At 43.7% G+C, this 27,036-nt stretch overlaps 1 protein-coding gene across 1 annotated transcript in view; it reads right to left on the bottom strand.

The window, feature by feature from the left end:
• Positions 1-146: 146 nt before the first annotated feature.
• Positions 147-27,036, bottom strand: part of RNF213 (ring finger protein 213) — a 225,636-nt gene continuing 198,746 nt past the window's right edge. Inside the window, exons 55-66 of the mRNA XM_053293465.1 lie at positions 25,912-26,006; positions 21,225-21,479; positions 18,998-19,130; positions 16,998-17,054; positions 7,796-7,879; positions 6,789-6,969; positions 6,439-6,640; positions 6,207-6,284; positions 4,512-4,709; positions 2,717-2,806; positions 2,430-2,608; positions 147-1,874 (exon numbers count right to left, since the gene is read on the bottom strand). Of these exons, the coding sequence (XP_053149440.1) occupies positions 1,721-1,874; positions 2,430-2,608; positions 2,717-2,806; positions 4,512-4,709; positions 6,207-6,284; positions 6,439-6,640; positions 6,789-6,969; positions 7,796-7,879; positions 16,998-17,054; positions 18,998-19,130; positions 21,225-21,479; positions 25,912-26,006 (1,706 nt within the window). The 3' untranslated portion in view covers positions 147-1,720. The remainder of the gene's footprint in view (positions 1,875-2,429; positions 2,609-2,716; positions 2,807-4,511; positions 4,710-6,206; positions 6,285-6,438; positions 6,641-6,788; positions 6,970-7,795; positions 7,880-16,997; positions 17,055-18,997; positions 19,131-21,224; positions 21,480-25,911; positions 26,007-27,036) is intronic.

Genomic DNA, 27,036 nt, shown 5'->3' with positions numbered 1-27,036 from the left:
AATGTAATTTATGTTGAAACACACTGCACTCTGCAACAGCCCAGAGATTTTTAACCAATGTTCTTGGTACCAATGTTCATAATTCAATAATCTGGTGTTTTCTTATTGCGATACAACTACAAGACAATGTTAACAGAAGAGAAGCCTTTGGTAGCAAATATTTGCTTTATTAAAAAGAAAAAGTGAACTACAAAGCTCTTTTTGCAAATTGTAAATGAACTAGCCACGTGGTCATCATCAGCAGTCTGACCCATAGCTTACTGCTCTGCTAGCAAAAAAGGTTGCAATGCCAGTGCTAATGACATGACATCAATTAATGTATCATCTGTACACTTACATCCAAAGTGGAGCATAGTGCTGCTTGCTCACTTTGTGCTGTTCATATACTGTCACAGAACATATAATCTGAAGAGCAAGATGGCTCACACCATCTATATAATCAAAGTTTGAGATAACTGCTAAAATCAGAACATTACTACTTCGCAGAGTAAAGTTTCACAAGCTTATTAGCTAAGGGCAAAGTCTTAGGTAGATATGTTGTTGTTACTCTAAGATAACTATTGATAGCCCGGACTGCCAGTAACCAGGATGTTTGTAGCTTAAGCTTTAAACCTTTAAATAAGCAAACAAAGCTATCTTAGACATTTTATTTCACCCTGAGAGAGATGTTGTACCTAATTCATTATTGTAAACTTACTTAAAAATACCAGTGAATATCTACATTGTTCCAAACAGAAATCAAGTTCCTTCAAACTGTTAATGGTGTACCATATGTGCAACTAATATTTTCTTCCTTTTAACTTGAAACAAACCCTATTAACTCACAGAATCTCCCCTTTATATCATTTCAACTATCCACATAATCTCAAGCAACTGAACTTGCTATATTGAACTTACAAATGACAGACTAGCATAATTGCTCTAAATGAAATGAAATATTGCATATTGTTTGGAAGCATGCCTCATTTAAGACAGTTTACTTCTTCCATGAAATGTGGCTGAACTGAAACTCTAATAAACTAATCCATGATTGCAGTGCTAGTAAATAAGTATCAAACACCACAGGTATACACTGACATCAGCAACTAAGGTATACAAGTGTGTATATAGAGGGGTCCACCTTCCATAAGATGATTTAGACATCTTAAGATAAGATATGGCATAAGTGACATCTCAGTGGTACAGGAAGGATTGTGGCAAAATAAAGTTACAAAGAAATGAAGTCCCTGACCAGAGAGGAAGGCAGCTTTGGTGGCACTTAGGAGGACTAGAAAACTTGGGCGGGGTGGGGGACTAATTCACCATCTCTCTCCCAGCTCAGTAACTCCAAGGAAAAAGAAAACTGTCAGTAAGATAGAACATAACCAGGTGTGTAAACTATACCCACAGTATGACTGTCCTTGGTTCTCCCCGGAATCTATGTCCAAGGGTTCTGGGCTATGTCTCTCACAGTCTGGCCACACAAAAAAAGTCTTTTCTCTTTTTGAACCCTTCTGACACTGGTTTGCATTGCTGAGTTGCATTTTGTAAAAATAGTATATTGAACTTTAAAAAAAATAATCCTTCAGCTTCTGAGACAGAAATTAATTTATGTTCAAGCAGCACAGTTAATTCTCAATATAGTGGTTCTCAGATTTACTTTGCTCAGTGCAACCAGTGCTGCTGTTGGCTCTGCAGTAGTTTAAAGTGGGCAGACAATGTCGCCAATTACTGTGTTGCATTAACAACGTCTTCGACCGCGTTTAAGAGCAGCAGCTGCTTTCCAGGCTGCAATGCACTGGGAAAGCTGGATTTCTTCTGGGAATGCATCTTCTAGTTCCCCAGGAACATCACTCTCTTTCCTTTCAAGGTACGAAATAAGTGTATATTTCAGGCTGGAAAACAAAGACCGCAAATATGATCAGCCCCTATGGAGTATACGGGGTGGGTGGGTGGCTCTTTGTATGCCAAGGAAAACATAATGGGTCTAATTTTATCCCACCATGAGAGTGCCAAATTCAAGTGCAGGCCAGGGGTGTAGGGACCATAGAGCAAGGGGATCTGATTGTCCCACGGCTGCCAAGGTCTGGGGGAGCCACCTGGGCACCCCCTTGCCCCCTCCTGCACCCAGCTGGTGACAGACACGCTCGCCATGTGGGAGCACGGGGCACGCCCTTCTCCTCTCCAGCCAGTGTTTCACTGAAACGCTGGCTGTGCTGGGCGTGGGGGTTTAAGCCCAGCCAGCCAGCATTTGAATGAAACAATGAGTGGAGAGGGTCCAAATGGGTCCTGCCCTTGTGTCTGATGTCAGACACAGGGTGAACACACAATGGAAAGGCCTAGAGGGCAGGGGAGCCACTGGAGGACGTTGTCTTCCAGCCGCAGCCAAGCTCCCTACGCCTCTGGTGCAGGCCAAAAGACAAAGAGTGGGTTTCACAAGGGCCGCTTACCTCCATGTGGGGTTGAACTCCTCCCCAGGCTTGGTGTGTCTCAGCTTCAGGATGATCATTTCATGCAGCTCTTGGAGGAAGGTCTCCAGACCAGCCTGCATGAGGAAGGCATTGAGGAGTTTGGTGGTTTCTGCAGTGAGCTTTCCTTTGTAGGCTGTGCTGACTTCTGCAAAGGGATCCTGGAAAGTTCAAACAGAGGAAGACACACACAGTAGTATAGTTAGGGGAAGAAAGAGAAACAGGAGCACTACAGTTCCAGCTATTGCCACCCACTTTGGCCCTCCTACCCTTTTCAGATGCAGCAGCTGTTCAGATTTATGGCTAGAGAGCAGCTGCCATAGTGCAATGGTGTGCTTCAGGTGACATCGGCTCAGCGCCTGAAAAAGAGACACAGAAACATCTGCTTTTCAAAAAGCTGATTTACTGTAAATTTAATTATGCTGCTGCTGAAGCTAAGAAGAGGAGTTAAATATTTGCTTAGAAGAAATGCAAATATAACCATTTCTTATGTACATATTAGAGACTAGAAGTGAATAGCCATCTGCAACATTTGCTTTTAAAACATTAGCTTAACTTATTGCCATCTTCGTTTATTCACATTAAACAGTAAATGTCATTTTCAAGGTTTTGTTTTTATTAATATTCTGCATGGTGTCAACACTACGCTGCTGTTTTGAAAAATCTTATCGCACAATCTTATGTTAAGAATAACCCCCTTTCCAGCCTAAATTATATGCTTGTGGCTCTCCCAAGCAGAACTAGGACTTTAGGTCACACTGGCAAAACCAGAGACCAAAAGAGGAAAAGACATTTTACAAAGGAATGTAGGAGAAGACAAGCCCCATTGCTCCCCTGCTCTGCTGGATACGGATAACAATAGGGCTGAACAGGTCTTTGAGAAAACCAAATACTTGGGAAGACCCTGAAGTAAACTACAACAGCAAATAATTTTGGTATGCATATACTAAAATTCCCCTGGAAAAATAAATGTAATAATAGAAAAGCAATTCCCGACTCAAGCGTGAACACAGTTTCCTACTACTGATTGAATTAGCCCAGTGGACTAGAAGAGAGTGATTAAATCCAGTCATGAAGACTAGCATCATCCCTAGACTAGCTTCCATGCTGAGGCAATTCAGCCCATCTGAATCTCCCAAAACAATAGAATCAGTCACCCGACTTCAGCAACAACAGATTAGGAATTTGCACTTTAGAAAACTAATCTTACTGAATAGGAGTAAGGTGGAACCTATTCAATTCCTTTGTGCTATTCACCAAATTCTAGGGTATAAACTCCCTACTTAGGATCAGAACTGTACTCAGCTTGCAAGTACAGTTTGAGAACCTGTCCACAGATCTATCTGCACACTGTTCATGAAGCTGCTCCTGGGGGTTGAGGCTGCTCCAATTCTCATTGATTTGAACATCCACCTTCATTGCAAAGCCCATATGTTATGAACTAGGCATTGCTCTTCTCCATCCTCCCAACATATTCACAGGAAAGGCCAAGGTCACTAAACCCTCTTTCCTGTCAAAACAATGATATCCCCAAGTTCTTTGCCACATCTCACAGCCTGACAGTCACCCCCTTTCCACCTTCTTCATCTAACTCTAAAACCCAGCAGGACAGCAAAGAGCTCCAGAGCACCTGTCATTTTATCTCCCTAGATGCATCCAGCTTTTCTGCAGAGACTGTTAAGTGTACCTGAACCATGTGCACCCAGAAACCCTTCTACTCATTTAGCAGAAAGATGCGAAAGCAGGGAGAATCACCTCCCTAGGCCTGGGGCATGGAACGTCCGCATTATTTATTTAAAATATTTATAACCTGCCCCTCCGGTACATTACTGCTCAAGGAAGCTCACAACATTTATAAAATAGTTACAATATAAAATTAGACTAATAAAATTAACTAAATTGAACAAGTTAAAAATCCAAGCTAAAAACACAACCAGAATTAGCTTTTAAAATTTCAATTTAAATTCTTTTAAAAGCTAAAAACTAAGAATCATAGCTTTAGGCTGATCCATTTTACTCTTTCAACCTGTACGGAGAGGTGGGAATCCGATTCCATGAACTCACCCTCAGCACGTGAGCACTTGTCTGGCTGCCCATTTGCAGGATATTTTCAACATATTCAGCCAAAGTCAACTTAGAGTCTCCTCCAGCCGTAGCCAAGAATCCAAGCGTTATTTCAGTGACAGCCAGAGCTTCACAGATGTCGCTGTAGGACTGCAGCTCCCCACTGATCATGCTAATAGTGGAATTTGGAAGAGAGCTCTATAATTCAAAGGGATAAAAATTGGTCAGCATTTATCACTGTTGTCCTTTCCTGTGAAAAAATGACACGTGCGCCATGTGGGCACTCTCCCAGAATGACAACATTTATTAATTAAAACCTTTATAGAACATTTATATTATAACACAATGGTTTGAAGTAGAACACAACAATTTTAACAAGAGCCACATGGGAACATAGGAAGCTGCCATATACTGAGTCAGACCATTGGTCCATCTAGCTCAGTATTGTCAATACAGACTGGCAGTGGCTTCTCCAAGGTTGCAGGCAGGAATCTCTCTCAGCCCTATCTTGGAGATGCCAGGGAGGGAACTTGGAACCTAGATGCTCTTCCCAGAGCAGCTCCACCCCTTAAGGGGAATATCTTACAGTGCTCACACATCAAGTCTCCCATTCATATGCAATCTGCTTAGCTAAAAGGACAAGTCATGCTTGCTACCACAAGACCAGGTCTCCTCTCTAGATCAAAACGGGGGAAATCGGAACAGGCAACAACAATGAAATCAAGGTAAATGCTCTTTTAAAAAGCCAAGTTTTAAATATTCACCAAAAGATGAGCAGCAAGATAGGTAAATAGGCCTTCTTTAAAAAGACATTCCAAAAGCTTAAGTGCCACAGATGAAAAAGATAGTCATGTGTCCCCGTCACAAAGCAGGGAGACCAGCATTAACCAGCTTCAGTAGTTGAGTGGATTGCCCAGGAAGCCTGGGCTGTTAGATATCTTGGTCCTAGATTACTTAGGGCCTTAAAAATTAAAACCAAAATTTAAACTGAGCCAGGATGTAAATTGGCAATCAAGGTAGCTAACGCAACACTGGAATGATATCATTCAGACCTCTCAATCTGGCTGCTGTTTTCTTCCTATAAAAGCCCACCATGCCACAGCAGCCTGTGCTAAGCCTCCATTTCCCAGTTTTGTTTTGTTTTAAAGAAAAAGCAAAAGCATTATAATTGCTGTCTAGCAGATGATATTTTTGAAGAAGTACTCTATAGTACACTTAGGCTTCAATCTAAGCATATATTTAATTGTAAGTAAATTCAATTAAACCCTATGGGACTTAATTCCAAGTAATCACACACCTGACCAGGTTGTTGGACTGTGCAATTAGGAGCTACTCCTAATTTTAACATGACATTGTGCAAAGTATCAAACCTTTCTTTCTCTCTCTCAATTAAATCAACAAGGTAAAGGTCGTCATCACTAAAAAAAAATACATAAGAATGAGACAAGAAGAATCAGTACAATACGTCAAAGGCAAACCTGTCCAAGAATCACACAAATAGACTTCATTGGGTTTGGATCAATTGACCAAATGAGACGAGCCAAGCTTATCTTCCCAAAGTCTCAATGATGTGATGGTTAATGAATTCATGAATTATTGAGGTTGATAAAAGAGATGAAGGAAAACCATGTTAAATAAAGAGAGTCTAGTTTAACTAAATATTCTTATATGCATTCTCTCATCTCAGAAGCTTACCTGGATCAGCTTGCTCCTGATATCACTGAAGAGATGCCCATAATTTCGATCATGCCTGTACACCAGAGTGGGTATGCCCTGTTGAGGGAAGAAAGCAAAGAATATGCTCTGTTATTAATTATTAATAATTATCAATAAGTGGACCTGGGCAGCAATGTCCTCTGGACTGAGCATTGGGTGTTACAGGCACCTGGCAAGCTAAGCATCATCATCAACCTGCAATGCTACTTACTTTCAGTGTGATTAAAGGCTTCCCCTGCAGGAATCTGCTGGTGATCTGCTGCTGGATTTTCTCCAAGTCAAATTCCTCAAGGGCCGATCCTCCTTTCTCCACACTGTACTGGCAGTTTGACAGAATCAGTGGGATCAAGTCTCTCTCCACCTCGTAAGAGATCATATGCAGATCTGCCACTTCTGCAGGGCTGACAGAGTATCTATTGAGATGGAGGGAAGAGAACAGGAATGAGAAATCCTGCTTCATTGCTGATCTGGCAGCAGTAAGATCACCTGACAGCTGCAAGTGGGATTGCAACTGATGCGGGGGGGGGGGGGAGGGAGAGAGAGTGAGAGTGAGTGTGTTACCTGTTGGTATCCTTTGTATAATTTTCCACAGTGTAGACAAAGTCATTGTGCAGGCTGATGAGATAACTGGCTAAAGCCGTGGAACAAAGACCCAGACCTCTACGACGAGGCAGAAGGATCTCAAACTCACTGTCCAAGGTGAGATCAACATCACAATAGTCTTGGGGGAGTTTAATTTCACCTACAATAAGGTAAGGAAACATTTGGGAACTGCAAGCCCAACCCCATTGGTCAGTCTCCTTTCTTTTCAGACTACCCCAATACTTTCTGAACATCAAGTCTGAAGACTGCCACTGGGAATGCTAGAATGAATTATGTTACGCTTTACCAACTAATGGTGTCTGAATGTGGGTGTTTTAAAAGGAGGACTGCAGATTTCAGTCCCAAAACATCTTGATGACGATTGAACATGCTATTTGGAGATGCCTCTACAAAAGGCATAACAATGTAAAGGGTGTGTTGGAGAAAAGAGTGAGTGAGGGAAAACAGGAGGGGAATTGGCTTGATTGATTCCTTATGAAAGGGGATTATGGCTGGGGATTAGAGCTGGGGATAGACCACAGTATTTCACTGCAGGAACCCATTTGTTAATAAAAAGAGCCAACCTTCTATTAGGTGGTTTCAAATGACCTTCCAGTCCTGCTGTTCTAGTTCAGAATGTTAGAAGTGAGAATTCTACAGCATTTATTCTTAGCAGCGCAGTGACTTCTTTTGACCACTAGAGGCATGAGGAATTATGTTAACAGGTCTCTCTTGGTCAGTTAGTGTCAGAATTGTTCAGTCATTGAAGGCTAGTTCAATGTCAGAAGGTTGCTCAATGTCTCTCTAAGTATGTGAAGCTTTAGTTTCTTAATAAATCTTTCTTTGTTTTTTGAACTCAACCTACTGTCTCCAGATAATCTCTTGGGCTAAACATCTTTACCACCAGAGTATATTTTGTTAAGTGAGGCCTTTAAAGTTTCTCCTCACACCCCTCAACTGAGTAATGGTGTGAAGTAACCACGCACCGTTTGTTCCCAATGATCCTCTCAGCTTGTTCCACACAGACAGAAATATTGTCACCCTGTTTTCCATAGGACTCCTTTTGCTTTCTGGAGAATGAAAGATACAAATGGCATGTGAAAGGCCCAATATTGTGGATTTCTGCAACGTTTTCTACAAGTGCCCCCAACTCAGCGAATTCTGGGTTCACAGATTTCAAACAGAAGAGCAACCTTACTGGATTAGAGGGTTCATCTAGCCCCACATCTTGTTTCCCACAGTGGCCAGCCTGGTACTTCTGGGAGTCCCACAAGCAAGGCATTTAGGCAACAGCACTCCCAAGCCTGACAATTCTGTCTAGATAAGTTTTTGTTGCATTTGCTCCAAATATGCAGCACATACTGAAAGAGGATGAAGAGGTGGCATTTTTTTGCACTAACGTCCATGGCCTTCCAAACAGAAGAACAGATTGCTCACCTGTAACTATTGATCTGGAAGTGATCTGTTGCAGTCATAAGAGTGGGTACTGTGCCTGTGTGGGATGATTTGGGCAGAACTGACTAGCTCCTCGAAGTGCTTATCCCTGCCCCTTGCACGTGGTGCACTTCATTGGTTTAGGCGATCTAGGGTTTATCACCTCAGTTCCTGCAGGACCAACATTTGGATTCAATCATTGTAAGGATCCAGTTCACCGTTTGACAAATTAAGTAGCACTTTATACTCTGCAAACATACGTAATGTCACTTTGCATACTGCAGCAGGGCCGGCAGGAGGGTCTTATGACTGCAACGGATCACTTCCAGATCAATAGTTACAGCTGAGCAACCTGTTTATCTGGATCGTGATCCATTGCACTCATAAGAGTGGGTGACTAACAAGCCGTCAGTCTGGAGGTGGGTGTAGTATGCTAAGGTATAAAACCCTTTTCAGCACACCCCTCCCAAAATTGCCTGTGCTGCAGAGTGAAGGTCCAAGGCATAGTGCTTAACAAAAGTATGCTCAGAGGACCAAGTTGCTGCTATGCAGATGTCTCTGAGCTTAATGTCAACCATATGGGATGCAGAAGTAGCATAAGCCCTCTTAGACTGGGCCCATATGGACTTCAGGTGATCCACATTTTGGTGTTTATATGCCAGGAAAAACAATTTCACAATCTAGTGGGAAAGTCTTTGTCTTGAAATGTCACAACCTTTTACTTTGCCCCTGTAACCCACAAAGAGACATTTTGTCTTTCTATAGGGCTTGGTCAGCTGCAGATAGAACAGGAGTGCATGCCAGACATCTAAGGAGTGCAATGACCACTCCAGAGCCATCATAGGATTTTGGAAGACGGTAGGCAATATGATATCACTGTTGATGTGCAAGTCTGTTACAACTTTAGGCCTAAATTCTGGGTCCAGGACAAGCACCACTCTGTCTTGATGGAACTTCGTATAGGGGACATAAATGCGCAGGGCATTACGTTCACTCACCCTGCGAGCTGACATAATAGCCAGTAGAAAGGCCATCTTCAGTGTCACAAGTTTAGGCTGAGCCGTAGCCATGGGTTCCAAGGGAGGTTCTGTTAGAGCAGAGAGAACAAGAAATAGACTCCACTGTTCAATGGGTCACCGAACAGGCGGGTAGAGGTTGTTCAAGCCTTTCATGAATCTCTTGGACTCCGGATGCAAGAAAACTGTCTTCCCTTCCCATCTGGGATGGCAGGAAAAATGGCCACCAGATGGACTTTAATGGAAACATCAGCCAACTTTTGCTGCTTCAGGCTTGTAAGATATATGTCGAATTGATGCAGTTTGAGGCAGGAAATCATGTTCATGTCTCCTGAAACACTTCCATTTGCTGCTGTAGTTAACGCTAGTCAACTTTTTCTTGTCATTCAGAAGGATATTGTTCAACAGCCTGTCCTCCAGGCAGTGAGCCTTAGCATTCTCAGGTTGGGATGGCGGATCCTCCCACCCTCCTGTGTTAGTAAATCTTTGTGTTCAGGTAGTTGTCTGTGGCGACCCTGGGAGAATCTGAGCACTTGCTGAAACCATGGTTGTCGTGGCCACCATGCAGCAATCAATATGCAATTTGCAAATTGTATTATCTTTGCCAGTACCCTGTTCAAAAGAGGGTGGGTGGGAGCAATGTACAGAAATCTCTGATCCCTGCTGAACTGGAAGGCATACCTCCTCTGGAGTTTGTGGCTGATGCCGGCCCTCGAGCAATACTGGGAACACTTCATGTTCATGGATGTCGCAAATAGGTTGATCTCTGGGGTTCCCCAGGACCTGAACAGAACACAAAGGTATTTCAGATTGACCTCCCATTCATGTTGTTGGTAGAGGTGTAACCTGCTGAGTTGATCTGCTAAGGTGTTGTCTGCACCTTTGATGTGAATGGCAGTAAGCGTAATTTGTTGTGCTATGGCCCAGGTTCTAAATTTGCAGGCTTAACAGGCAAAGGGAGCGGGATACTGTTCCGCCCTGGCGGTTTAAGTACGTAATTGCCATGATGTTGTCCAGACTGATCTGGACCACTTTACCCATCAGGGATGGCTGAAAGGACTTTAGTGCTTGAAAGACTGCTAGGAGCTCTAAAAGGTTTATGTGCTGTTGGCGTTGATGCGGAGACCATTGCCCCTGCACTCAAAGATCTCCACAGTGGGCTCCCTAGCTCTGTAGTGAAGCATCTGTCGCGTGACCTAGGCAGTCAGTTGAGGTACTTGAAAGGGTATCCCTGACAGCAAGTTGATTCTCTTCGTCTACCATCGGAGGAAAAGCAAGATTGGTTAAGGAACTGTCAGCGATTTCTGTGATCACTGTCCACGTTCAGTTGGAAAACTGACAGGAACCACAGCTGAAGATGCCTGAGCCCAAGTTTGACATAGGGTACAGTGGAGGAGGTGAATGAAGCCATGAGACCCAGCAACTTTTGCACCTCGTGTGCCTTCTATCTGGGCTGAGCCACAAAGGTGGCCAACAGGGTTTCAATGCATAAGACGTGTTCCTCGGGCAGGAACACCTGTTGTGCCCTGGCATCCAGCACTGCACCAATATAGTCTATGCGATTCACTGGCTCCAGTTTGAATTTTGTCCAATTGACCTGGATGCCCAGGTCCTTGAGTACTGTTGAGAGACTTGTGAAGCCAACTCTTCTTTCCTTTGTCCTGCCAGAAGCCAGTTGAGGTACGGAAAGACCGTCAGCCCAGTGACCGGAGGTGCGCTATGATCATGGCCATGCATTTTGTAAACGCACGGGGCGCCATTGCCAGGCCAAATGGAAGCACGTTGTACTGATAGGTCTGGTTGCCCAATGTGAACCTGAGGTACTGTTGGTGGTTGTATTGGATCCCATGTGGAAATACGCGTCTTGGAGATACAACATTGCGAACCATTCCTCCTCATGAGGAGAGAAAGGATATTCTGCAATGTCACCATACAAAACTTGCGCACATCCACATGATGGATCAGCCACTGCAGATCCATGATTGGCCATAGTCCCCCATCCCACTTGGGGAGCTGGAAATAGCATGAGTAAAAACCCCACCATTGTTCTGTCCACTGAACTGGTGAGATCACCCTTTGTCCTAGAAAGTTAGGGCTTCCTCCATCAACAGTGAGGATGCTGGTGTGTACTTGCTCCCATTGAACAATGGCAGGGACATCATCGCGTCAGCGTATGCTCCATGTGAAGGCATTGCTCCATGTGAAGGCATGACTTGCCAGCTTGATGTTGGGGGTTGGTGAAGTAGGAATGCAAGTTTGGTGTTGATGGTGCTAAGTTTTGGGAGAGGTGATCAAAGATGTTGCTTGCCCAACTCGGTAGTTTTCGGGCACAGGCCTTGCGATATTCTGGTCTTTTGGTTAAAAGGCTTCCTATTGTAGCATTGATATGGCTTATGGAAGTCTTTCTTATCAGACTGTTTGTAGGAGTATTGCCTACTATTGTATGAGCAATATTTAGAAGAGCAGGACTGAGAAGGCGTGGTAAATGTTTTTGCCGTGAATTTGGATTTCTTGATTGATTCCATGGTAGAGTCTGTGGTTTCACAGAAGAGGTCCTTCCCAAATGGTAAGTTCTCTACTCTGTCTTTCATGTCCTGTTGAATTGCAGTAGACTACAGCCATGCAAGTCTCCTTAGGGAGATTGCTGTTTCTGGAGAATGTGACTCGGTCTCTGCCAAATGTTTGGCATTACTCAGTTGCTGTCTGGTGAGAAATGTGACCTAGGCATGCATGTCATTAAACTTGGCAAGAAACTCTTCTGGTGATAAATCAGCTTGTTCATGGAAAAGCATATCCCAGAGGGAGTGGGTGTACTTAGCGAAACAGGCAATATAGTTCACTATCTTCAATGCTAAACAGGAGATTGAGTATATCTTCCACCCCAGGACATCCAGCTTACAACCTTCATTGTCCCCTGGAGTGGTGTGTCTCCTGCCTGTCTTGGAAGAAGATGCGCAATCAGCTACAACAGAGTTTGGGGACGGGTATTTCAACAACAAAAAACATGTTGTCCTCCTGGATCCTATATAAGTTCTCCAAGTGTTTGGAAGTAGGGGCAGAAGTTTCTAGGACCTCCCATGCTGATTTGGCAGCCTTGGAGATCAGAGGGCACATTGGTAGATGCACAGGTTGAGTGGTAGCTGTTGAGTTAAAGAAATTGTAGACGGGATCATCCACATCCTGTGTTTGCTTCTTCAACTCCAGGCCCAGAGTGGCCACCATCTCACTGATTTGGCAATGATAGGAGCACATCTCTTCATTCGGAGGCACATTATCACCCGGTACCACTTTGAGTGGTGGTTCTTCTGGGTGTTCTGAGAAAATGCCGGAGGTAGTAGAATCTGAGCCATAATCAGGTTGGAGAGGAGAGTAGATTCTGTCAGCTCCTTGACCTTCCCTGCAAACAACAGCCATCTCACCCTTCCTGTGAATTCCTGACTCAGCCAAGGGGGTTTGTTTTTGCAGCCCCAGACCTTCTGAAGAATCAGCTTGTTTGCAGCCTGATTGCTTTCCTATTCCACCTGTGCCATCTACCGAGTGCTTGATTTGTTCCACCTGTCCCTGAGGACCAGAGATCTCTCATGAGAGGGGAGATTCCTGGAGCCCTTGGGAGCATAAATAGAAAAAAGGCACGCCCAAGGCGGAGCCAGGCCTTGGTGTGGGACGGGGGCTGAAGGAAGGTTATATTAAGATGGGGTTGGAGGTTTTGGTTAATGTTTGTTAGTCCTCCTTTTGGGGGGTTGTGCCAGGCCTTTTGTTGTCATGTGTTTGAGTTCTGTTAGGCATGGTGATACAGGGAGGGTGTCCAGCAGCTCTGGGGCAGCTATTACTGTGGTGGTGGGGAACAGAAGAATTGGCGTTGGCAGAGCAGCTGGCCATTACAGGGGAAGGGAAACCAGTAATTTAATAACTGTTTCCACTTCCGGCTGCCCTGTCAGCAATCTGGTCTCAGGGAGCAGTTCCAACTACACACAGAACCTAGCTTTGCTCCTCTGAAATGCCAGGTCAGTTCAGAATAAGACCAAAATTATCCATGACTTGATCATGGATGAGGGAGTTGACATGGCTTGTGTTACTAGGCTAGTGGCCCAGTTTGGGCCCAGCTTCTCCCACCAGTTTACTCTGTTGTGGAGCAGGATAGGGGAAGTGGACAGGGGGTCCATAGGAATACCATCCCCCTTGCCAGGGCCCCTGTGAGACAACTGACTTATGTTGAGTGTGTATTTCTGAGGTTGGGAACTAGGGATAGATTGGGGATTATGTTGGTGTACCATACACCCCGCAGCCCAACTGACTCCCTAACTGAGCTGATGGAGATGGTCTCAGAGCTGGTGTTGGAGTCACCCAGACTCTTAGTGCTGGGGGACTTCAATATCTATTGTGAGGCTGATGTGTCTGGTGCAGCTCAGGAGTCCATAGAGTCCATGACAACTATGGGCCTATCCCAGCTAGTTTCTGGGCCAACTCATGTTGCTGGCCACACACTCAATCAGGGGGTTATTCCATGGGTGGGGGATTCTATGGTTTCCCCATTGTCATGGACGGACCACTACCTGGTTAAAGTGTGGTTTCACAGCCACAACCCAGCCCTGCAGGGGTGGAAGACCAATCAAGATGGTCCACCTGAGACAGCTGCTGGACCCAGTAGGATTTCAGAAAGCCTTGGAGGATTTTAATGTTGGTGCTGCCAGTGATTCTGTTGATCCCTCAGGGATCTAGGCAAGGCTTCTTAAGAAGTGGTCTGATCGTTGTCTCCTTCAAACAAGGAGGAATCCTATCCTCCCTCAGCGATGAGTTAATGATATTAACTAGGCCATCCAATCTCCCATGGTTGGGCAAGGGATTGAGAGAGTGGTGGCTAACTAGCTCCAGGCAGTTTTGGAGGAAACCAATTATCTAGACCCATTTCAAACTGGTTTTAGAGCAGGCTATGGAACTGAGATGGCCTTGGTCGGCCTGATGGATTACCTTTACCAAGGCATCGACAGGAGGAGTATGACTCTGTTGGTTCTTTTGGATCTCTCGGCAGTGTTCGATACCATCGACCATGGTATCCTTCTGGATCACCTGGGGGAGTTGGGGATAGGAGGCACTGCTTTGCAGTGGTACTGCTTCTATCTCTCAGGCAGATCCCAGATGGTCGAGCTTGGTGAAGGTTGCTCTTTGAAATGGGAGCTATTATAAGGAGTCCCTCAGGGTTCCATTCTGTCACCCATGCTTTTTAACATGTACATGAAACCGCTGGGTGATGTCATCGGGAGATTTAGTGCAGGTTGTTATCAGTATGCTAATGACACCCAAATCTACTTCTTTTTCATCTTCATCATCAGGAAATGGCATTCATTCCCTAAATGCCTGCTTACGGGCAGCAATGGGCTGGATGAGAGATAACAAATTGAAGTTGAATCCAAGCAATACAGAGGTGCTCATTGTGTGGGATCGGAATTTGAGGGATGAGTTAGATTTTCCTGTGCTGGATGGGGTTACACTCCCCTGAAGGAACAGGTACGCAGTTTGGGAGTGCTCTTGGATCCAGGCCTCACCCTGGTCTCTCAGGTGGAGGCTATGGCCAGGAGTGCTTTCCATCAACTTTGGCTGATTTGACAGCTGCATCCATTCCTTGACAAGTATCATCTCAAAACAGTGGTGCATCAGCTGGAAACCTCCAAGCTCAACTATTGCAATGCTCTCTACATGGGGCTGCCTTTGTACGTAGTTCGGAAACTTCAGTTAGTTCAAAATACGGCAGCCAGACTGGTCTCCAGGGTAACCTGGAGAGACCATATTATGCCTGCCAATATTGGCAGTTAAACTAGCTGCCGATAAGTTTCTGGGCAAAATATAAAGTGCTGTTTATTACCTTTAAAGCCCTGAATGGCTTGGGTCTGGGCTACCTTAGAAAGCGCCTTCTTCTGTATGATCCCCATCGCAAGTTGAGGTCATCTGGACAGGTCCGTCTCCAGTTACCACCAGCACGCCTGGTGACAACTCTGAGCCGGGCCTTCTCTGTAGCTGCTCCTGGCCTATGGAATGCACTCCCGGCATATATCCATAATTTAGGCTCATTGTTGGCCTTTAAGAGATCCCTAAAAACTTACTTGTTTGGCCTAGCCTTCCAAGGTTTTAAAATTGTTAATATTTTAATTGGTTTTAAATGGCTCTATATTGTTTTTAAATTGTTTTAATATTGTTTTAAGCAGTTTGTTTTTAAATTGTTTGTTATGTTTTTTAAATTTGTTGTGCCCATCCAGAGCCTTTGGATGGAACAGTCTAGAAATGTAATAAATAAATAAATAAAAAAAATTAAACAAACTGTCAGTATGACAGTTCTTGGCCCCAAGGGAGCGGGCCCTCTCTTTTTGGGCACCGTTTGTGCAGTAGAAATGGTCGTATCCAAAACCACCATCTGTGTAGACTGATGTTACAGTGGATGGTTTTTTGGGGACCTTCACAGTTTTTGTTGAGATACAGGAGAGTTTGACGATATGCTGAGGAATTGTAGTGGTGTCTACTCTTGAAGGCGTAATCTGGGTCACCATTGAAACCACAGTAGGACTTGGTGTGGGCTCTTCACGTGGAGGTGTAACCTGAGTTGCAATGGGAATCATAATCATAGAAGGTTGATGATGGGCTTTCCTGAACTTATATTCATAGTAATCATACGCGAGACCTAGGAACCGCAGATGCACCTGCGAAGCATCACCCAAACCTCCAGAGCACACCAAGTCTTGGTTGGCCACATAGTCTCTCGGCGCCCTCCAGGGGTGCAGACTAGAGGTCTGCATGGTCAAAATATGGCTCAACATCAAGTGGATAGGCTGGAAACCCAATGGAGTCAAGTGCATAGACAGATGAGCCCTCATAGGCGAAGTTCCAGGAATCTTCAGGATGGTTAAAACTGCACTATCCTCCTCGGCATCAAGTCCCTGGCTCAAGAAGGTCAAAGCAGTAGGCATAAGGCTCTATTTTCCCTCATCTGGTGGGGAAAGGTCAGGCAAATCTTGCATGTAGAAGTGTTATGGTCTTCACCTAGGCAAAGGAGACAGAGCTCATAGTCATCTTCTGAGGGAAGTCTGGCGTTACAGTGGAGACAGTGTTTAAAAGTTTTCTTTTTATCCGTTATGATAAGGGAGAAAGAATAAACTCAGGGATACTCAAATGGCATCACCAGGAGTTGGTTCCGAGTCAGAATCGTCGTTATTTGTCCTACTGTCCAAAGTCGTTACTGAAAAGTCCGTCCGTTTCTCCGTGGGGTTTTTTTTTTACAGCATTTAGATAAAGAATGTTACAGCCCAGTCCGAGTCAGAGGATAATTCAATGTATTTGTTCTCTTTTTTCCACAGAAAATGTTCCAAATGGCGTAGCTAACTGTCCGAGGTGCTAACACAATGGCAGTCAGAAAGGAACTGAGGAAATAAACGCTAGCCTGCACAAACCAACTAAGTGCACCACATGCAGGGAGTGGGGCTAAGCACTTCAAGGAACTAGTAAATTCTGCCCAAATGGCCCTGCACAGGCACAGTACCCACTCTTATGAGTGCAACGGATCACGATCCAGATCATGCAGAAGAGAAACTGAGTTTCCATATGAAACAACTCTTGCAGGTTTCTTGGCACTATTTTCTATCTGCACTAGGTGTGGAACCTGTCAGCTGGTTGTCTCTACCTCCCCATGTCCCTCCCCCATGCCTCCCACAGTCCCACCAACTGTCTTAAAAAAATTATGTTGCACACTTACTGTTCATCAAACTTCCGCAGCTTTTCAACCCCCACTTTTGCCGAGATGCCCTTGGAGCTTGGAATGGAAGAAACAAAAAAACAAAAAATCATGTTTGATGTGCTTTTCAGTGTCTCTTGGTTCTCTGGATATTGTTGTTGATTTTTAATTAATCCCTTCCTGAAATCACACCCAGTTGTCCTTCTTTCCTCCTGTCAGATTGTTCTCTATTAATGTCTTAGGCTAGCTGCAAAACTATGCACACTTTCCTGGAAGTAAGCTCTACTAAACACACTGGGACTTGCTTCCAATTAAACATGCATTTGTTGTATAATTGAGACAGCATTTTTTGTATTTTGTATTTAAAATTATGTTAAATGACTGTTCTTGTGCTCCTTCAATTACTGGGAGTGGGATGGAGAATAAGTGATATAGCAGAAGCTGATAACAGTGTAAAATGATTCTCTAGACTACCACTAAAACAATTCTCTAGATTATAGACATTTTCTTGATTCCTTCTAACAATGTCTTTATTTCTTGACACAATGGGATGAAAACTGTAGATAGGATTGCCCCTTCTAAAGCCATTATACCACCCAGATTTCAGGCAAAACAGGCGTGGGGCTTTTTTTAAAGGTATGGTAATGATTAATGCTGACGCTTTTGCCTCCTAACCTTTTGTGGGGGAAATGTTGCAAGCATGTTAGTTCCTTGTGATAGCTTGACGCCACCTAAATTGCAAGCAGATAAATTTGGGGTTTTCTGTGCATGAACACTCCAGACCTTTTTTAAAATTCATTTACAGAATGGGATGAAATGTGCATTCATGGTAGAATCTTATGAGGCCATGATGCCATCCCTCAGTTTCAGAGAAATAGTTCCATCAGTTTTGGTGCAGGCATATAAAGTTTTGAAGCTATACCTTTTGTGATTTAAATTGCCATGATCACTATGTACTGTGAATGTAATTTTTGTTGCGGACCCCACCCCACCCCCGGTATTTTTTGTTGTTTTGTTTTCTGGTCTTCAACCGTAATGAATGGATATGCATGTATGTATGCATGCCATGATCACAGCAGTTGAGATGGGAACATTTTAAAAAATACCCTCTATCTGAATTGATACTTCTCCCCAAAACATGTAGTTCTCCCCTCTCTCCCACTTTATTAGTGGCAGTGAGGCTTCCATCTGACTAAATATGAATGGGAGTGCACTTTTATTTTTAAAAATAAAAATATGGGGTGGGTGAGGGGCAAGATCGTATGAGTGATAAGATTGGTCTTGGTTTACAATAAGGTAAGTATCAAAGTGGCAAAGATGTGTTCAGGTGCAGAAGAGAGGGAGCATGCCTTTGGGAGCCAACCTTGCCAGTACATTATCCTCTACACAGAAAAACACACAGCCCAAGTGGTGATGTCTGCCTACATATTTGCCCATTGTGCATGGTTTTTTTTTAATGTAAGCATACATATAATATGATAAGAAATTGTTGTTTTGCAGGAGTAGCACCAAATTTATTTATTTATTTTATTTATTTTTACATTTATATCCCGCTCTTCCTCCAAGGAGCCCAGAGCGGTGCACTACATACTTGAGTTTCTCCTCACAACAACCCTGTGAAGTAGGTTAGGCTGAGAGAGAAGTGACTGGCCCAGAGTCACCCAGCTAGTTTCATGGCTGAATGGGGATTTGAACTCGGGTCTCCCCAGTCCTAGTCCAGCACTCTGACCACTACACCACACTGGCTTCATGACCAAATGACCACAAGCTGCACCTGATGTCATGTAGATGTCCTGCAAAACAGCTTGTAACCATCAGTGGTTAAGCTGAAATAAATTACCATTGGAAAGGGCCCTATTTCTTCAAATTGATTTTAAAAACAATTTGACTCAGGCAATCACCTGACTTCTCTTCAGAGTCCCAACTCTCCCAATTATTGGGTCTGAGGTGGCATGTTTTCTGTTTGTTCACATTTGCTGTTCAACACTTGGTGTAATGACTACAGCATGGCAGTATCTTACCTGAGGGGAGGCTGTTGAGGAAGTCTCCAATTGTACGGTGTTCCACCTCAGAAATGTTCAAGAACCTTTTCACCAAGTCCTTCTGCAGGGCCAAAATCTCTGGTAAAAACTTCACCAGCCTCAGTTCAGCTTCCTAGAAATGGAGCAAGATTTTTAAAAAGTAAGATGGAAGACACAGAGACTGCAAGGGATTTGGTGGATCTCACAGAAGAGTCAGTGTAGATGGCTTCCAGTAAGCAGCCATTCACATAAACCCAAAACTCTTTTCAGGAAGTCGGGGGCTACATCACATACAACGTGCCTTCCCATAGTTTCATTTTTTTTGTTTTTAGAAAGCATATCTAGGAAGGCTGGAAATATTGGCACATCTTGGAAATTAGCAAGAACCTTGGACAGAGCCTCTACTGCTTACAGTTATGCCTTGAAATTTCCTCAGACCTTTATGTCTTATAATGTTTATTCCCCTGCCCAACTCCTCCACTACCATTTCTCCATGTGTACAAAATATTATGAATTCCAGAAATATTTTAATCCAAAACAAAAGAACACATGAAGCACATTTATGCAAATATTGCACAATTTATTCTGAACACAGGCTTGCTTTATGTAAATGTGCTCATTTGTATGTAAAGCTCATCTCATTACATAAGGCCCCACAACATATTTTTCTAACTGCTGTTTTCTAAATAAATTGCATGCCACTTTAACCTTTTTCATTTTGCTGTGAATAAATACCAAAAATAACCATAGGATTGGTCATCTTCAAGTGCTTCCTAGAGCCTTTTCTTTAAGGGCCAAATGCTGATGTTAAGCTCATTACTGGCAGCTGTTCATGAGTGGTGGGAATGGTGACCTTGGTGGCAGACTTAGATGGCAACTAAGATGAGGTTTAGCTTGCCTACCTGATTGCTGACAGGACAGGAGAAGCACCCAGCCTGGGAAGCTGAACTGGGTGTGCTCCCGATTTCTGGTGGTGTGCTTGCAAATATTAAGGCGGGAGATGGGAAGGATCATATACAAGGTGGCAGCTTGGCAGGTTGAGTGTGCCCTACCCAGATTCCACCCCCAGCTTTTTACTGAGGTAGGAGGAAAAGTCATCGCCCATGATCATTCTCCTCACCTCCTACCTTAATATTTGCAAGCACACCACCAGAATTATCAGAAACATGCCTGGCACTTCTACCCAGGCTGGTAGGTGTCTCCTACCATGCCATGGTCATGTGAACAAGACTACTCTCTTTATAAATCTGAAGGTTGATGTGGTGTACTTCTTGATTTTCTTTCAATATCATTGGAAAGAAACAAGGTTCAATTTACACTAACATTGCTCAATTGTAAGTTGAATGCTTTCATTAAGCTATTTTTGTTTAAAAGTTGTTAGATGTGTTTCCCTATAAGAGTTATTCTACAAAGTCTAACGTTACAATCAAGTTAGAAATAAAATTAGGATTCTATATTCCATGTTCTTCAGTGGGAACTAAGCAAACAGGTTTGGGTGTTTTATTCTCCAGCCACTTTGAGCAATAATTTCTTCCCTAGTAAGCATGGCAGATGCTGCCACAATACTCCAGTTTTATATGGGTTGCAGCTCCATTATCATGTCCTTCCCTTCTCTCCCATGTACTGTCTTGAAACAAGCTACCTGAAGATAAATGGGTTTGTGCCATGTGAGGTATGTTCCATGGGTATACCACTGACAAAGCCAGCAATCCTGTATAGCAGAAGTAAGTTTAAGTGATCAACTAACTGCCATTGACAGCAGAATGTCTTCTGTTTCTTCCCCTAGCCTCAGTGATATATACATGACAAAATCTAGCTCAGTCCAATTCTGGCAGCAGTCAGCACCTTTTGGTCTCAGGATGACTTCACCTCAGAGACACATACACACAACTACCTTATGCTGTAGCTGTGCTTTTCATCTTTCAGAGCACCCACATGGATTGATGCTTACTGATGTGATCTTCTTGTCAAAAGCTGAAGTACAAGAGAGTTTCTGCTCTTAAGATCAAAACCATCACATTCATAAAACAGAGGAAAAGAGAAACAAAATGCTAGGTTGTGTTGGACAATTTCCTTTATTAATTATGAAGAACAGCTTGCACTTGGGTCCCTACACTGCACAGTTGCTGACATATTTTAAACTGTTTTTATCCCATGAAATTGTTTTAATTTGAATGAAGAAATAAATAAAGAAATTCTAAAATGCCTTATATATTACCACACTCACCTTTTGCAGGAATTTCCACAGGATGGGCACGGCATCCTTGCCACCTTTCTGTTGGACAACATGCCCCAGGTACTCAACTGAGATCCTCTTCCTACAACTCCACATTCTGGAACAGTGCACAATGGTGTTCACAGGCAGTCTAGACAGGAAAGTTGCAGGGTTCTGATATACAATTTTCACTACCGGGTTGGAACAGATTCTCTCATCCTCACTGATTCTTTGGTTCAAATCCAGAAGTCTTCCATTCATTCGTTGCTTGGGCGGGGGGCGGGGGGAGAAGTCACCATTAGAAATGCAAGTTTTTTTGCTTAAAAAAATCTTTTTTATTTTATTTCATTTTTACATTTATATTCCACTCTTCCACCAAGGAGCCCAGAACGGTGTACATAGTTAAGTTTCTCCTCACAACAACCCTGTGAAGTAGGTTAGGTTGAGAGTCACCCAGCAAGTATCATGGCTAAATAGGAATTTGAACTGGGGTCTTCCAGGTTCTAGTCCATTGATCTAACCACTACACCACAATGGCTCTTTAAGGCATGTTGAAAATCGAGGCATTAATTAATAAGAAATCTGCATGATCGAAACTATGCCCTGTTTAACAGAATCTATTAGATCCCTGCAGAATCCTGAACGTCTCCACTTTCAAAAGCTGAAAAATTCATTTCCAAAGGGCTGTGGTGAAACAGAATATGGGGCTGGTCTTTGTGTAGGGCATTAAGGAGCATTCAAAGAGACATTCTTTCATCAAAGAGACATTCTTTCACCACATGGCGTCCAGTCCCAGACCCTGTCGGCTTTCCCTTTTGAGGGCAGCCTGCTGAACAGCCCTCAGCTCCTCCTTCCCAGCCAGCGACTCGCCTCTCCACCCCATAGGCTCAATGAGTTCAGGGAGCAATGGGAGAGAACAAAAGGCGTAAAGAGGAAGAAGAGCTTCACCTTCTGAAGCCAAAGCTAAAGCATGCTGCTGCCTCCACCAGCGCCGTTTGTGTTTTTTAAAACAAAGTTTAAGCAAATAAGGATCAGCTCCCTGGCGATTAAATTATCTTTATTATTATAGGATAAATAAAAGGAGTAGAGCCCGAAGGCGAGACCCCTTTGAAAAAGCTATCTGTTCCTATGTTCTAATTTTCTTACTACTCCCTCCCGGTGCTGCTTAACAATAAGCCGGCCGGCACTGCAGAGTCCCTGTCCCATGGCAACACTTTCGCTCCCCGCCGGGCTCCCTGCCATTTTCGCCTGCCCTTTCTGCCAGGGCCCACCACTGCCGGGCTCCCTCAGGTGCGGCACCTGTTTAAACTCGTGATCATTCACAGTGAGGAACTTCATTTTACATAGCCAGCATGCACAGACAGCAGGGTGTTTTTTTTACTTCTCTTCCCCACCAAGCAGATTTCCTTAATGCATCCCCCACCCATCTAATGCAGGATTACAATTGCATGCATCAAGAAGTACCCCACCATGGTTTTTGTTTTCTGACTGCAACAGTTTACTTACTCACTGAGTGATTATGCAGGCAGCCCAGCGGGGGCAGACAGGCAGTGGTGGGCAAAAAAACTGCACACACAGCTCTTCCGCTCACCAGGAGCCAATGGGGTGCGGCATGCCTGCACCAAGGAGTGGGGAGGGGGACGCTCACACTACCGGCCTGGACTCGATTTTTAAAAAGTGTTTTTAAAAACTTTTGTGGGGGGTGGGGGCGGGCATGGCAGGCACTTTGCACCCCCCCTTCAGCTGTACCCAGGGCATTTGCCCTGTCTGTCTTACCCTGGTTATGCGTCTCCATGGGAATCCATTTAGAAAAGGAAATTTCATACTATGAATTCCTATTCTCAAAGACTCCCAGAGGACATTCAAAAACCTTTGATATGGAACCTCCCCCTACAATAGTAGGCAGGGTCCAGTTTCAGTTTCACTTCTCCAAGAGGAAAGGCCACTGTGCACTCCCAGACTGGACTGGAATAGCATAATAAAATAAAAATAGCAAAAGGTACTCCTCAACTCCACACAACTGATACAAACAAAAACTACATGACACCATTAACTAAAACACAGATCCACTCCCTAGAAGAAACAGGTGAAGGCACATTACCACCAGTATTCTTTCTAATTTTTTTCACCTGTGTGTGGAATGAGTTTTGTTCTGGGCAGCAGTATCAAGGCAATGTTTGCGTACAAGCATTCAGAGAACACTGGTTACCACCCCCACAGGTATCGCACAGGCAAAAGTCTGAAAAACACAACTAAGTGTGCTTGTATGGACACAGAAGAGTCGGAGTGGAATGCCCTTTGGGAGTCTACAAGAATAGGAATTCAAGATAAGCAATTTTCTTCCTAGAACCCTGGAGGGTATTCCAGACCCCTGGAGGAAAGGGAGTGGAGCTGGGTTTTTCATATTACTAGGCTTCAGTCTAGGCTTGAGGCTGGTCTTGCTGGAAGCTGCAGACTGGCCTTAGGTGGTGGAAGGTCTTGGAGCTTATTGAGAGCATAGGCCCAGAAAAATACAGAATCGGGTACCAGGTAAAAATCCCTCTTCTGAGCTCTGCACTTCAGCAGAGCTCACAAACAGAGATTCCGTGCTGTGGATAGGGCCCGGCTTCCCCGCTTTCTCCTTTTGGATCACGCTCTGCATCACCCACCCAAAAGAGCCAGAAGTCAAAGTCAAACAACTCTTTCTCCCTTACCAAAAATCTGTGTCTCCCCTTTTAGCCATTTCGTTTATGCTATTTCAGTGAAAAACTGCTCCTGCCCCTCCCTTCAGAAAAGCCTTTCACACAAAACTTTACCATCGTATCACTGCAAAAAGTATTGCTTCTGACAACTTCATACAGCATCTATTGTCTTTTCTTGCAGCCAAGACATCATAATTTTTTGCTATCTCTGAGTTTCTCTCTGAGTAACTAAAATACAGCAATTTTTGCAGCTCCAAAGATGAGAGATGCGGGCGGGGGGGGGGGGAGTTGGAGGTAAGAGTAAGGACAATCAAGAGATGCAGAATAACCCCTATTGATCCTTATTGACTATCATCTCTAATATCTCAGTGTTACTGTACATAAACCTTGCCAGCTCTGATTACATTTAATTTGATTGATTTATATACCGCCCCTCCAAAAATGGCTCATGGCGGTTTACAACAAATAAAAACAATTAAAATCAATTAAGAGTTAAAATCAAAACTAAATCAATTGAACAATTAAAATCATTTAAACATTAAAAACATTAACATTACAATCATTTAAAAACAGTGTTAAAAATTTAAACCATAAATCTAATTAAAAGCCTGGGTGAATAAATGTGTCTTCAGCACCTTTAAAAAAGTTGCCAGAGATGGGGAGGCTCTTAGTTCAACAGGGAGCACATTTCAGAGTCCAGGGGCAGCAACGGAAAAGGCCCGGTCCCGAGTAGCCACCAAGCGAGTTGGCAGCAACTGTAGGCTAACCTCTCTCTAGATGATCTCAACAGGCAGTGGAGCTCATGGTGAAGAAGGCATTCTCTTAAATACCCAGGGCTTAAGCTGTTTAGGGTTTTATGGGTAATAACCAGCACCTTGTATTTTGCCCAGAAATGTACCGGCAGCCAGCTAATAACCATTAGCATGATTATTGCAGAACTCAGGCCCAAATGGCCTTAAGTGTAATACAGTATCTTGGTCACAGTTTCAAAAGCTTCTCTGTCAACATTTCTATGAGAACAGCACAGACACATCGTTCCCAGAGAAGTCTCTCTGTCAGTTTACCCATTCTCAAAGACAAAAGTTCAGAGCTCCCCAAATAATCTCCTGCTGTATGAACTGGCCTGGTATCCTTCTTAGGTTAGGGTTTGACTGTCCCCAATACAGATCTAAGCTGAGTCTGCTGCATGCACTTCAACTGCCCTCCTGAAAGTTTGGGGAATACCCTCTGGGGGACTAGGGAAAACAGCTCTTAACACCAATTGCTATCTAAGTCAGTATCCAGACTCCTGTCCCCCACAAAAATCACACCCAGAACCTGAACACAGCTGAGGCTATGCAGACAAGTACTCACTCAGTCCTCAGAGGCTCCCATTGAATTCTATAAGATGATCTGGAAGACTGGCCTACACAAATTCCAGCCCTTACTCGAGGCATAACAATCAACAAGGGCAGGGGGTAGGGTTTAACCCCACTTGATTGTGTCCCCAAGTGACCTCTTTACTTTCTTCTATACAAGTGAATGGATGCCATTGACTCATATAGAAGGAAGGACTATAGTTTGGGGCAGGATTGCAGTCATGGGGGTGGGAAGGCAAAACCAGTCTATCACCTTTGACAGTGGGTAGCCTCAGCCTCTCCTGACTGGGAGCCCGTGAGGTGTGCAATGCATCTTTGTGCAGAGGCATGGGAAGATATACATAGAAATGTACAGTCAGCAATGGACTTTTGAGTTAATGAGACAGGGAACTCATCATTTTGGACTCTGGTCCAAATATGACCTCCTTCATGAGATCCAAATATGACCTCCTTCATGAGGTCAAAAATGTGTATTTGGACCAGAGTCCAAAGGTCCAAAGAGGGGGAGGGGTAGTGTGTCTATTTTTATCATAACTAGGTAAAAAGTAAATTATAATGGTACACCTTTGTAACCAGGGGCATACCATACTTTAAACATGTTATTTGGCTTAGGAAAGGGATACATGAGATCTGTGAACTACATGGGTTTTCTTTTTTTACCTTTAGTTCAGGATCAATAACGGCACCTGCAACAACTTCTTCCCAAGTGTTTCTGGACTCTTTTGTAGCCAGGTGACTATCAAAGTGCATTTGCCCTGCAAAAGAAAATTTGAAGCACGTCAGGTGCGGCACATCCTTTCATTTGTATGCTCTTTTGAGAGGGGCCACCACAGGAAGCGGCAGTAGCAGCAACAACTGGAGATCGCTTTGGCTTCCCTTGTAGAGATGGAGAGCACGGACAGACATTGCCAGCATATTTATTATTATTATTATTATTATTATTATTATTATTATTATTATTATTTGAAGAACTTATATAGCACTTCCAAAGTGCTTCATGCAAATTTTCTTATTTTATTTATGTATTTAAAATATTTCTATACTGCCCCAAACTTGCGTCTCTGGGCAGTTTACAATGAGAATCAATTAAAACATCAAATCAATTAACAATTAAAATCATTTAAAACATTATGAAATGTTAAAATACTTTTAAAACCCAGTATTAAAATTTTAAAACCATAAATCTAATTAAAAGCCTGGGTGAATAAATGTTTCTTTAGCGCCTTTTTAAAAGTTGCCAGAGATGGGGAGGCTCTTCTTTCAACAGGGAGCGCATTCCAAAGGGGCAGTAACAGAGAAGGCCCATTCCCAAGTAGCCACCAGACGCATTGGTGGCAACCACAGATGAACCTCTCCATATGATCTTAACAGGCGGTGGGGCACATGGCAAAGAAGATGTTCTCTTAAATACCCAAGCCTAAGCTGTTTAGGGCTTTATAGATAATAATCAGCACTTTGTATTTAGCCCGGAAACATATCGGCAGCCAGTGTAGTTCTTTCAACACAGGAGTGATATGGTCTCTCCTATATGACCCAGAGACCAACCTGACCGCCGCATTCTGGACCAACTGCAGTTTCCAGACTACGTACAAAGGCAACCCCACATAGAACGCATTGCAGTAATCCAGCCTAGAGGTTACCAGCATATGTACCAAAGTTTTGAGGTCGTTCATCTCAAGAAACGGATGCAGCTGGCATATCAGCTGAAGCCAAAAAAAAGCACCTCTGGCTACTGCCTCAACCTGGGACACCAGGTAGAGTTTCGGATTCAGAAGCACCTCCAGA

This window comes from Hemicordylus capensis, chromosome 2 (assembly GCF_027244095.1).
Source record: "Hemicordylus capensis ecotype Gifberg chromosome 2, rHemCap1.1.pri, whole genome shotgun sequence".
Lineage (NCBI taxonomy): Eukaryota > Metazoa > Chordata > Lepidosauria > Squamata > Cordylidae > Hemicordylus > Hemicordylus capensis.
This window is presented reverse-complemented; position numbering and strand designations above follow the sequence as displayed.